The 11950-nt window shown below is 41.4% G+C and overlaps 1 protein-coding gene across 1 annotated transcript in view; it reads right to left on the bottom strand.

Annotated features, from left to right (window-relative positions):
- Positions 1-3008: 3008 nt before the first annotated feature.
- The window catches only part of XXYLT1 (xyloside xylosyltransferase 1), a 345164-nt gene continuing 336222 nt past the window's right edge, over positions 3009-11950 (bottom strand). The window contains exon 4 of the mRNA XM_077487464.1: positions 3009-4886. Within this exon, the coding sequence (XP_077343590.1) occupies positions 4490-4886 (397 nt within the window). The 3' untranslated portion in view covers positions 3009-4489. The remainder of the gene's footprint in view (positions 4887-11950) is intronic.

Genomic DNA, 11950 nt, shown 5'->3' with positions numbered 1-11950 from the left:
AAAGTCACTTTGAAGTGCAACATGTGATGGTTTCCAATCTCTCTTTATGTTAACTAGGTGACCATCCACTTCATGCTGACGAAGGAAGTGCTTACCAAAGAGATGCTTTAGAAGAGCAGAGTTTGGGTAATTTACCATGAAAGTATATACGATACCTTCCTTTGCAGAGCTGCTTAAAACCCATTTTGGGTCATCCCCTCTAGAAGCCTGATTCTTTTACTTGCCAATTTATGCATTTTTGTATGTATGTAGGATCCCACTATTATTGATAGTGAACTTTTGTTGTCTTCTAACCGGACTTGGGAGGCCTAAGGTCCTCTTCTCCAGCAGTGGGTGATCCTCAATGATGCCGAAAGCAGAATGGATATGACAGTGATGGCTAACCTTGGCACCCCAGATGTTTTGGAACTACATTTCCCATGATGCTCAACTACACTTCAGAGTAGATGAGCATCATGGGAAACATAGTTCCAAAACATCTGGGGTGCTAAGGTTTTGCCATCACTGGTATATGAGAACATCAGCACCATTTTCTGTGCTATTATACTGTGAGTGCAGCTCAAACTAGTGAAGTGAGGCCCTGAACTCACAGGAAATAATGCCAGGCACCCTTCAACCCAGAAGACTGAGGGTATTGAGTGAGTAGCAGAAAGTAATCACTACAGGGGGCATGGCTAGGAGAAGGGGAGTATTGCTGCCTGAGCTGAATTTTTTTTTTTTTTAACATATGGCAGGTCTTATTCACCTGAAAAAAAAAAGTATAATCTAAAGTGGGGCTTTAAATAAGTTGTAAAGTCTCCTAGTTTTTCACCTTAATGCCTTCTATGCATTAAAGTGAAAAACTTTCTGTGCTGCAGCTGCCCCCTAGTGCCACGCCTTTTTCTTACCTGAACCCGATTGCTCCAGTGACAAACAAGAGACCAATAGCTCCAGCCACAGTCCTCATTGGATAGATTGATAGCAGCATGAGCCATTGGCTCCCGCGGTTGTCAATCAAATCCAGTGACATGGGACCCGGGGGTGGGGCTGAGTCCTGCTGTCTGTGTCAATGGACGCAGCAGCAGGACTCGGGAGCGTGCCTGAATAGGTGCCCCCATGGAAAGCGGGTCTCCGTGGGGGCACTTTAATGAAGAGGAGGGGCCAGGAGCGCCACCAGGGGACCCCAGAAAAGGAGGATCAGGGCTACTCTGTGCAAAGTCCTTGCACAGAGCAGGTAAATGTGACTTTTTTTTTTTAACAAAGGAACCTTTACAAATATTTTAAAGCCTAATCACACATATGCCTGTTGATTTTGCAGACCCACATGATTTTTTTTAGTCAGGGGGCCCAACCTAACGTTCCTGGATATTTGTGTTTCCTGTGCATACTCATTTGAGTAATGCTTTCAGAAGCTGTCAGAAAGGATCACTGTACATGAACACTGCTGAACGTAAGCTAATGCAAGAACAAAGCAGTCAGCACTTCTGGCTTTCAGCGGACTTATGCCAAGCCAATAAAGTATTTACATATTCCTAAAAGTACTAAAAGCTCTTTAAAAACCATCCAAAGTGTAGAATTTATACTTGTAATCTGGTCCTTGTCATCTTGAGTAAGGGCAGATGATTAATATAGCATTTACTTCCGGGAATCCATCTACCCTTAGCTCAGGAATGCAGGCAGGAATGTGTGTTTAGCTAAGAAAACCTGTCCTGAAGACTCTTAGGATGTATGCCATAATTTGCCTAGGTCTGGAAATCAGGAAGTAACTGAAGATATGTAAAAAACAAAAATGTAAACAAGTAAATATGATATCCTTTCCTATTGATTTACTAATGTTAGCAGCACAAGGATTAAAAGTAATCAATGTTGATTGAGAGAGTGAAGTTCCACTTTAATGTCTGGGCACAGGTGCATTTGAAGGCAGATTTGAGTGCAATTTGCTTAATAGCCTGACGGAAGTTCATTGGTGGTCTAAGTGTTATCCATCTATAAGATGAAATCACGCAAACTTTGAGAAACGAGTTAGAAAAACTATAGACTATCTGGTCCATTTTGGACAGCTAGAAAAAGCTAAACAGTTATTGATTAAATGGCTCAAGCAAATAAATTGTATGATGAAATGCAGGCACTTATCTAACCAAATTTTAGACATCGGAAGTGAGACACTGTGCTATGGAACGTGTCTGGAAATTAAAGTAGAACTTCAGACAAAACTTGTATTTTTCATTTTGGATACAATAAGGGAGAGTTATAACCCCTCTCAGGTGCAATTTGTGACCCATTTGGGAGATTTCCCTCCACTTGCTACCTCATAAAAAAACAGGAGGTCAGAGTAAATTCCTCCAAAATGAGGGAATCTGGTTGTCACTAGTGTCCCCATCGGCACATTTAACCTTCATTACTGCTCTGGGGACAACCCAAAATGTGTAATGTTCAGTGATAACAGTAAACAGGACACATATAGAGTGAATCTCCCTAATGGGGGCAGAGACGGCATTAAAAACCTGACAAGTGTTCTAATCCCTCTCCACTCTATCCAAAACAAAAAAAAATGCCTTTAGTTATACTTTAAATGCTTGTGATACACATGTGAACTACATACATCTTTACCATCAGATTTCTTCACAGATATTTTGCTTTATATATGAAAACCAATGACATGTAAAAACATACTCATACTGTGACTTTGGATGAATATAACTTAAAAAATAAATCTGATGGCAATGTATCCACACGGGTTTTGTATGCTTGCCTGTGTCATGTATTATTTGCATGTTGAATCGGCATTGAAAACAATTAACAAGGTCTAGGTTTATTATGGATACTGAAAAACAGTGTGCATAAGCATGAGTTCAGGGTGAAATGAGGCCTTGTGGGTGTTATCCTCTCACTTTATGGGGTACCGTGAAATGTCTCACCAACACAGGTCACTAAACAAACCACCATGGCATGCAGACCACACACAAAATCTCTTTCATAACATAGGAATAAGTCCTCTTAGTTTTTTACAGACACAATAAATAAAGGGGTACATACAGAAGGCTTTATTACAGTGGTAGTGTCTGGGTGAAGTATTTTCTCAGTTTCTGTTGCCCATACCATTGCTCATTCACTTTTACTTGACACAACTACCCAATACTTAGACCAACCACTGTTTCCGGGCACAAGCAAAGTAGATGTGAGTTCTCAGTTTAGCATCACCGGGCTGACAGCACCTGCCCTGTGCCTGTTGTCTCTTCCGGGTTCTGGTTTCTGACGTGGATTGTATTTAATCTGAACTGATTCATAGGAACCACATAAGGATTTGAGGGAATCCACTTATAATTTGTTCACTGAGTACATTCATTTTCATTACATAAAAGATGAGATAATGTTATACAGATACAGTTATAATAATGAACATGATGATAAAGCTCTGCTGCTTACATTGCAATGCTGAAAAATACAGTTTATCATATGATATTCAGGATTCTGAACAAAAGCCATGTCTGAGGTTTAGAGGCTAAAAAGGAAAATTACATAGAAAGCTGAATGACTGTTAAAATGTAAACAGGAAGTTACAAAAACAATACTTTTGACTTTTTAGTTAAATACATTCCACTGCAATAAAGAACTGTAATTGAACAAGGGCAAAGAAAGGATATTTAAGGCCTCATGCACAGGGACGCTTAGCAACTCCTGTGTGCTGAGGTGTAAAATCCCTGGCATTTTCTGGTGCCCGGGGAGCCACATGTACAGCTATTAATACAAGTGAATGGTTGTACAGCTGTGGTCAGGCTTCTGCATCTACGTTTACCTGTGCATGTATGTAGAAAGCTTCTTCCCAAATGCAAAAATGGTGGGTTTGGAGAGGAGTGCAATACACAAATCCCAAGGCCACCACCATTTACTTGAGCATGGTAGGAAAACCAATCATGTCTACTGGTGGTCATATGCAGCATGTGTCCTTAGGTGCAAGAAAGCTCAGGATATTTTATGCCTCAGCACACAGGAACTGCTAAGCGCCCATGTGCACAAGGGCAATTCTTTAAGCAACATCCAACATTCTTTAAGCGACATATGTCCATTCATATGTGTGCACATTGCAAAACAACAAATGTTTATGTTTGTTGGTTCTAATACATTAAAAGGAGACAATTACAGTGACACTTGCCCTCAAAATTTGTTCAGCAGCCATTCTCTATTGCGTCCAGTTTTTCTGACATCGGAATAATGTCATAGTGCTTCAGGCACATAATACTCATCAGGTATATAAACTGTCCCAAAAATAACCCTGCTATTTAGAATAAAATATGTATCTGAAATAAAATTACAGAAAGTACAGGGCATAAGAGCTATATCCACAGTTGGTGGCAATGTGTAACCAGAAACAGGTAGCTCTCTTTATCTGAACTCAGTTCCAAGTATCCTGATGCTCGTATAGTTTTACTGGTAGTCTGACTTGACTATGGCCATTTGTACATGTACTCCACAAAGCACAACCTGGTAAAAATATATACAGTAGGTAGATCTAATCCTCTGGAATTGGAGTGTTGCAGTTGCCATGGTATATCTTGATATGACCTTCGCATTGATAATATTGATCAAAGATGTCAGCATAACCGTGATCCTTCCACCAGGTACACAGCTGTCTATTCCAGCCACAATCAAGGACATAGAAGAGTTCTGGATGTTCCATCCCAATCATAGAGAAAAAGTCTTGGTCACCTAAGTGTCCCTTGAAGTGATATTTTTCTGCAAGCTGACGTACAGCATTGGGTTCCAGCAGCTCGTTGTAAAGTTTGGACTGGCGCATAGCTTCTAAGTTCAGCAGCATAACTCCACTGTTAAACCCAGGCATTCCGTCTGGGGGAGGACTACCTACCTTGGTGTTTGGATTCTCACGACGGTACTGCCAAAATGTGTGTCTAACAGGAAACAAGAAGAACAAAATTAGGTTAGGCCTGAGGGTGAATACAGTCAATCATGGTTGTGTAGACATCTATGTAGATAGATAATTACTGCATTAACAAAAATACATTAAACAAAAAAACTGAAAATTACATTATATACACATGATGTAATGCAAATAAACTCATGTACTGTAAAAGTATGCACAGAAATTGAAATATTTTACAAAAATATTTTTTCTGCACCACGTTTTTTGCTACCTCTGCAAGCTGATGTCAATTTTAATCAACAGAGAATCCAAAATGATAGATATTTTTCTTCTTGACAGGAAATGTGTGTGTTTAATAAACTTACCTCTATTTTTTATGTTTAATACCTTTTGTTCTGATGTATGTCTAAGGCCGGGTTCACACTGGAACCGGCCGCAGATCGCACAGGAGCGTTGTGCGTCTGTTCCCCATTTCAGGGACAAATCAGTGCAGAATCTATGCCTAAATTTGGCCTGAAATTGAGCCAAAGACGCGCAGCGTTTCTATGCAAGGAGCCGGTCACATTCTCATGCTATGTGAATTGGATGCGGAGAAATCCGCATCTAAGGTGTGAACCTGGCCTAAGACTTCCACACCTCATCTATAGACACTAAAACTATATTGCCTTATTAACAATTTATAAAAGTATATTTTAGGTTTAGTAGCATCACTAAGGTATAGACCATAATTAAACAACCCTGCAATAATACCGTTATGCAATCCAAGTGTAAAACCTTACTAAACGTTCTAAGATGGTGCAAAATATCCACCCCTCTTTTGTGGGCTAGTACAGTAACTAGCAGATTTTAACAGCAGAAGCTAAGGTTTTCCTAGCCTCAATGAAAACCACATTTTTTTTACTCCCCTTCAATTCAAATTAACTACATTAATGTGTTTATTTTAACCTTGGGAATGAAGATCCTGAACCACGCAGTAAGAATGCAGACACAAATAGTGGGGTTCACAAAAGTGGTGTGAACCCTAAATTACAGTTCATTACAACTCTGTAGTGGGATGCTAACAGTCCATTTGCCTCATTGCCAAGCTGACCTTGACAAATGCCAATGTATACTAGCAATAGGTCCTTTCCAAATTGCCAGTATGTGTGTACGTATAAAAGAAAGGGACCTTAGATTATAGGTTCCTTGAGGGCAGGGACTGATGTGAATGTACAACAATGTAGCTATATAAATATCTGCAATGAATAAATAAGTGCCTAAGTATATCCAATGTCTGGTTTCAGACTATGCTTACTTGTTCTGACCTCAGGCCTACTTAATAGCAAAGTCCCATTTTATACTTCCATGTTGTCATGGAAGACAATGTATTAATTTGGAGTATACTGTTCTGTTTGTGGACAGTCAGATGGACTGTTATAGAATACATTTTTACTTTAACAATGCATTGTTCTATCATTTCAGGTGACATAATGTCTGCCAGTAGGAATCTATATACAGAGGCTTTCCTGCAGTGTCCTGAGCTCAGTGATTATTTCTAGTACTGGGCATGAGACAGCAATTCTCCCAGGAGGATAAATGTGTCAAGATTTTATACCACACTAACACATACGATTTAGAACACTGCTAGTCAAAAACAAGTCTTAAATTATGAAAGGGCTTACATATAGTATTTGTGTTAAAATCAATGCTTAACTGCATAAGGTGGGTGAGAGATTTAGTTGTAACAGGCAACTTTGTTCATGATATATTAGAGAAAACAAGCACAAAGTTGCTTACCAAAATGTGGTGCAACAGACAAGATCATTTGCAATAACAGGTATGTAACAAGCAAGACAACCTGTTAAAGTGGTTGTAAACCCTTACAACACACTTTGACCTACAGGTAAGCCTAGATTAAGGCTTACCTGTAGGTCCAAGAAATGTCTCCTAAACCTATACGGTTTAGGAGATATTTGCCCGAAGACAGCGGCGCACAGGCGCACTGAGCGCGGCATCGTCAACGACGAAGATGCCACGTGCATCGGCTCCCGTGCGCATGCGTGGGAGTGACGTCGTCGCGGCTTCGCCGAATGACAGCGGCAGAGCTACGAGACCCCACCGAGAAGATGGATGCGCCGGACTACAGGGGACAGAGGTGACTTTGCTGGCTCCTGTGTCAGGTAAGTGACACATAATGGACTACTATGCGATGCATAGTAGTCCATTATGCTTTGCCTTTGCAGGGAATGAAAGAGGAAGTAAACTCATCAGGGTTTACTTCCTCTTTAACTGAATTTAGTCCTACCTCAATATCAGATTCAACAGTACCTCTTAGTTAATTAGATGCAAATGTCTCACTACTCTCATGTAAGTTGCATACTGCTCCTTTACCTAATGCCAATTAAGATGAACATCTGGTATATAATTGTAGGGGGTTGTTCATCACAAACACTTGGCAGCCCTGACAAATGATGTCCCTCTAAGACACCGGCTCTACCAGAAGTTCTAATATTGTAAGCAAAATAACTTGACAGTTAAGAAAAATCTTGCCAACATGTTTTAGGAGGACTTCTTTCCTTCCTTGGAACTAAGCCTACCCTTTCCTGTACATTTACCTTTAGTACATAAATTATTTGGGGACCATGTATTTTCTTGGAATGGGTGAGAGTAGGCACATAAAGACCTATCCCCTTAGAGTTTGTGTTCTGTATCTGGTAGTGTTGAGTGCACAATGGAACAAAGGCCCAGAATGAGAGCGATAAAATGTTAATGTAGGCTCTTTATGAAGGTATCTGATCTACACTTCATCAAGGCCTACACAACTTATAATCAGATTCATTTTGACACAAGTTCTTATGTAATTTCTATTTTATCTGCATCATTTTTTACTTACATTCTACCTTAAATAAACAGCATTTGAATGTGCATGTATCAAAAAAGTAAAAAGTAATTGTGATGAGAACAGAAGCCCAGGTGTAGGATGTAAGGTTGCCTTCGTAGTTGTAGCTATGTTACTTTTTGATAGCATTTCAGGCCCAGTAAATGTTCTGCCCCAGTCCTGCACTGTCTAGTTTGGTATGAATTATTCTAGTAAGAGGGGCTCTTGCAGCTATTTAAAGTAACCCTGTCAGCAGAAGATACTACATTACAAACAAGATCAGTTCTGTAGGTTTGTTCTTAAGTTGAATTTGCAAGCAAGTTGGATTAGGTACATTTTTAAAGTGTAACTTCAGCCAAAAATGTTTTGGATAGCATATGAAAGGGTTAACACCCCTGTAATGTTTGTTTTACGGTCTATGCACCTGTTCAGTAGATTTCACCTCCCTTTCTGTCCCTGTGACAAATGAACTTAGAAAAATTTGGGTTGTTGTGGAAACAAGGGCTGGTGATAAACCTTCCATGGAGACACCTTTTTTTTCCCCATGACAACTCAGGAGTCAATTTCCCTTCCTAGGGGTAGATTTTCTCTCACTTCTTGTTTCTCCTTCTGTTCACAAATCTGATTCATTCGTAACTGGAATGTTGGGAACTCGTGGGCTGCCTGTATATGCATTCTTCTTGGACATACAAGTGATCCCATGCTGACAAATTCACTTTAAACCAGGACTCAACAAACCCCAGGCGCCAGGTCGCTACGGCGACCAGAAATCGCACCCTGGCACCTAGGCTGCCACCAGCCCACTTACTATAACTCCCGATGCCCCAGACATGCAGTGCATTAACACTGGCTGCCATTCCTCCTCCCTTCTCCATACGTAGCACGGCGCTTGATGCTTGCCAGAGCCGCTGAGTGTGTGAAACTGACAAGTAACAGATAGGAGAGAGGAGGATCTGTCAGATTTGAGCTTGATGTTGGGGGTGGGCAGGACCCGGCCAGGGTGGGCGAGACCCAGCAGCTATCAAACACCAGCCAATGGGATCTGGGTGGGCTGCTACGTGTCTGTGGCCCCGCCCCTTTTCTTAAGCAGTCCAATCATTGGCTGGTGGTTGATGGCTGCTGGGTCCCACTCACCCCCGACATTAAGCTCAATTCTGACAGCTCCTCTCTGTTACTTGTCAGTTTCACACAGTTACTGAGTGCTCAGTGTGAAACCTGCCAGTGCCAATCAGTGCCATCTGCCACAGCCAACCAGTGCCACCTGCTAGTGCCAACCAGTGTCTGCCAGTGCCACTGCCAACCAGTGCCACCGCCAATCAGTGGCACCTGCCAGTGCCAACCAGTGCCACTGCCAATCAGTGCCACCTGCCAGTGCCAACCAGTGCCACATGCCATTGCCAACCAGTGCCACCTGCCAGTACCACCAATCAGTGCCACCTGCCATCACCAACCAGTGCCACCTGCCAATGCCCGCCAGTGCCAACCAGTGTCACCTGCCAGTGCCAATCAGTGCCACCTGCCAGTGCTATCTGTCAGTTCCACGTGCCAACCAGTGCCACCTGCCAGTGGCAACCAGTACCATCTGTCAGTCACAAACCTGTGCCACCGCCATCTGCCAGCTCCAATCCAGTGCCACCTGCCTAAGCCAACCAGTGGCACCTACCAGACCCAACCAGTTCCATCTGTTGCCAGTTATTGACTGGGTGATCCATTGTGAGTTAGGGTTAGGGGGTGAAAATGACTGCCCATACCCCGGGAGCTGACAATCCATACCACTCTAAAAAAAACTAGCTCCTAACTTTTAACTGGTTCCTAGATTCAAAGCAAATTTGTCAAGCCCTGCTTTAAACAATAAAAACCTGATAAAATCTGTGCAGGTGGTAACCTTATCTCAGTGCCTGGAAGCCAGCACCAAGATTCAGGCTGAAAAAAGTGCACATATATTTCATACCATGCATATACTTAGCCATTTTTCTAACTGCATAAGACCTTCATCCTGGCTAAAAGCTAAAGGTAGACACGGATTAAACACAAATGAAAAAAAATATATATATATTATATAATGACGTTTAGAACCCAATGACATGCTTATTGTTCCACTCATGCCTGAGAGTTCCCCCCACACAGATCACTGCATAATTTATCATTCATCAAAGACATCACTTCTTATATAATACAGTACAGTAAGAAGTCTGGTAAAACAAAAGTGCAGCTACTTAAGAAAATCATAAAACTGCTTTGATGAGTAAAATCACTTTACATACATGTGAAAAATCAGTTTTACCTGGATGTGTTGAGGGTGTAATTATCCTGCACTATCAAATGTCTGTATCCTAATAACTAAATGGTCTATGACTCATAATCAGTAATCATCCATGGTAATTATATAAACACTTGGTGTACAAAGTATCCAAAAAGGTAATGCACAGAAGGCAGCTATAGAATCAGGCACTCCTAATAACAATAGCAATGTCAATTGCCCATGTTCCAGCAATGCATTAAAGGGAAACTGCCACAAAAGCAAGACACCGGAGCTGCCTCGGGGGGAACTCTACCTTCTCAGACAACCTGTAAACTATTTCTGGGGCATTAACATCACTCACAGTGAAGTGGAATACATTTAGGCTTTCTGCTTGGGCAAGTACAAAATAGCAGATGCTGTGTTTCCCTCTCTTGTGACCTAGAAGTCTCCGTTACCATCCTAATTGTACTATGTTGCCATGTGCCGCTTGCTGTGCTCAGATTCCTGCCTTGTGAGCCTGGATCCAATCCTTGCTGTATGCTGTTTATGTTGGCCTTGCTGTGCCTGAAACTCTACCCTGCCCCCCCCCAAAGACTTACTCCCTTGCTGTTCTGCACTGCTGCCTTTGGCCTCACTGGACCTCAGAAAAATATCACTGAGTCTCTGGACTTAGCACTGACATTCAGTAGTGCTGCTTTAGGTTCCAGGACTTGTTACCAGCTGTACTGTGATGCCACCCAGGATTAATCCATTGTTGAGTATACTTACTGTCCATGATCTTACTACTTGTATTTCCTGCTGTACCCATGATTGCTGCTCTGTGGACCTACCCCTTTGCCAAAACCTCTGCTTGTTAAATCCCTCAATAAAAGAACCCCTCAGCAAATAGGTCTCTCTCCAAGCATTCTGTTCTGCCCACACCTCCATCACATTCTCAAAAAACATAAAAAGCGGTAAAAATAAGTATTAAACGCGTCACCATTATTCTAGGTAAATATATTTCTAAAAGTGCTACTGACATGAAATTGTCACTAAATGTCGGTAACAACCTATGCAATTCATACATACAAAGAAACCAAAACAAATAAGTTAAGAAATTAAGTTACGTGTAATAAAATGGAATGACAAAGGGAAAAATTATTGAACACATGAAGAAAGGGAGGTGCAAAAAGGCATGGAAAGCAAAGACATCAGCTGAAATTAATATCAGCTGGTTCAGTCGCAAATGATGGCCCATAAACAGGTGTCTCATTACCAAGGTGTCCCACAAGAAACATCTCATGAGAGTTCTCTCAAGACCTTTGAATCCTTATTGTTACAAAACACACTGATGGTACTGGTTACAGAAAGATTTCTAAACTTCTGAATGTTCCAGTGAGCACTGTTGGGGCCATAATCCGGAAGTGGAAAGAACATAATTTCACCATAAACTGGCCACGACCAGGTGCCCTTCACAAGATTTCTGACAGAGAAGTGAAAATAATCAGAAGAGTTGTTCAAGAGCCTACTTGTGAAGAACTTCAGAAAGACCTAGAATTAATAGGTACGATTGTTTCAAAGAAAACAATAAGTAATGCACTCAACCGCCATGGCCTGTGTGCATGCTCACCTTGCAAGACTCCATTGCTGAAGAAAAAGCATGTTAACGATTGTTTAAAGTTTTCTGCACAAGATTTAAACAAGCCTGTGAAATACTGGGAGAATATAGTCAGGTCAGATGAGCCCAAAATTGTACTCTTTGGATATCATAATACACACCATGTTTGGAGGTCAAATGGCACTGCACATCATCCCAAAAACACCCCCATACCAACAGTGAAGTTTGGATGTGGGAACATCATGGTGTGGGGCTGTTTTTCAGTATACGGTACTGGCAAACTTCACATCATTGAAGGAAGGATGAATGTACCAAGACTTTCTTGATAAAAATCTGTTGCCATCTAGCAGAATGATGAAGATAAAAACGAGGGTGGACATTTCAGAAAGGCAATGA

This window comes from Lithobates pipiens, unplaced genomic scaffold, assembly GCF_037356315.1.
Source record: "Lithobates pipiens isolate NorthernLeopardFrog02 unplaced genomic scaffold, aLitPip1_a1.2 Scaffold_18, whole genome shotgun sequence".
NCBI classification, from domain to species: Eukaryota; Metazoa; Chordata; class Amphibia; order Anura; family Ranidae; genus Lithobates; species Lithobates pipiens.
The sequence above is the reverse complement of the archived record's forward strand: the minus strand, read 5'-3'. Positions and strand labels throughout refer to the sequence as shown.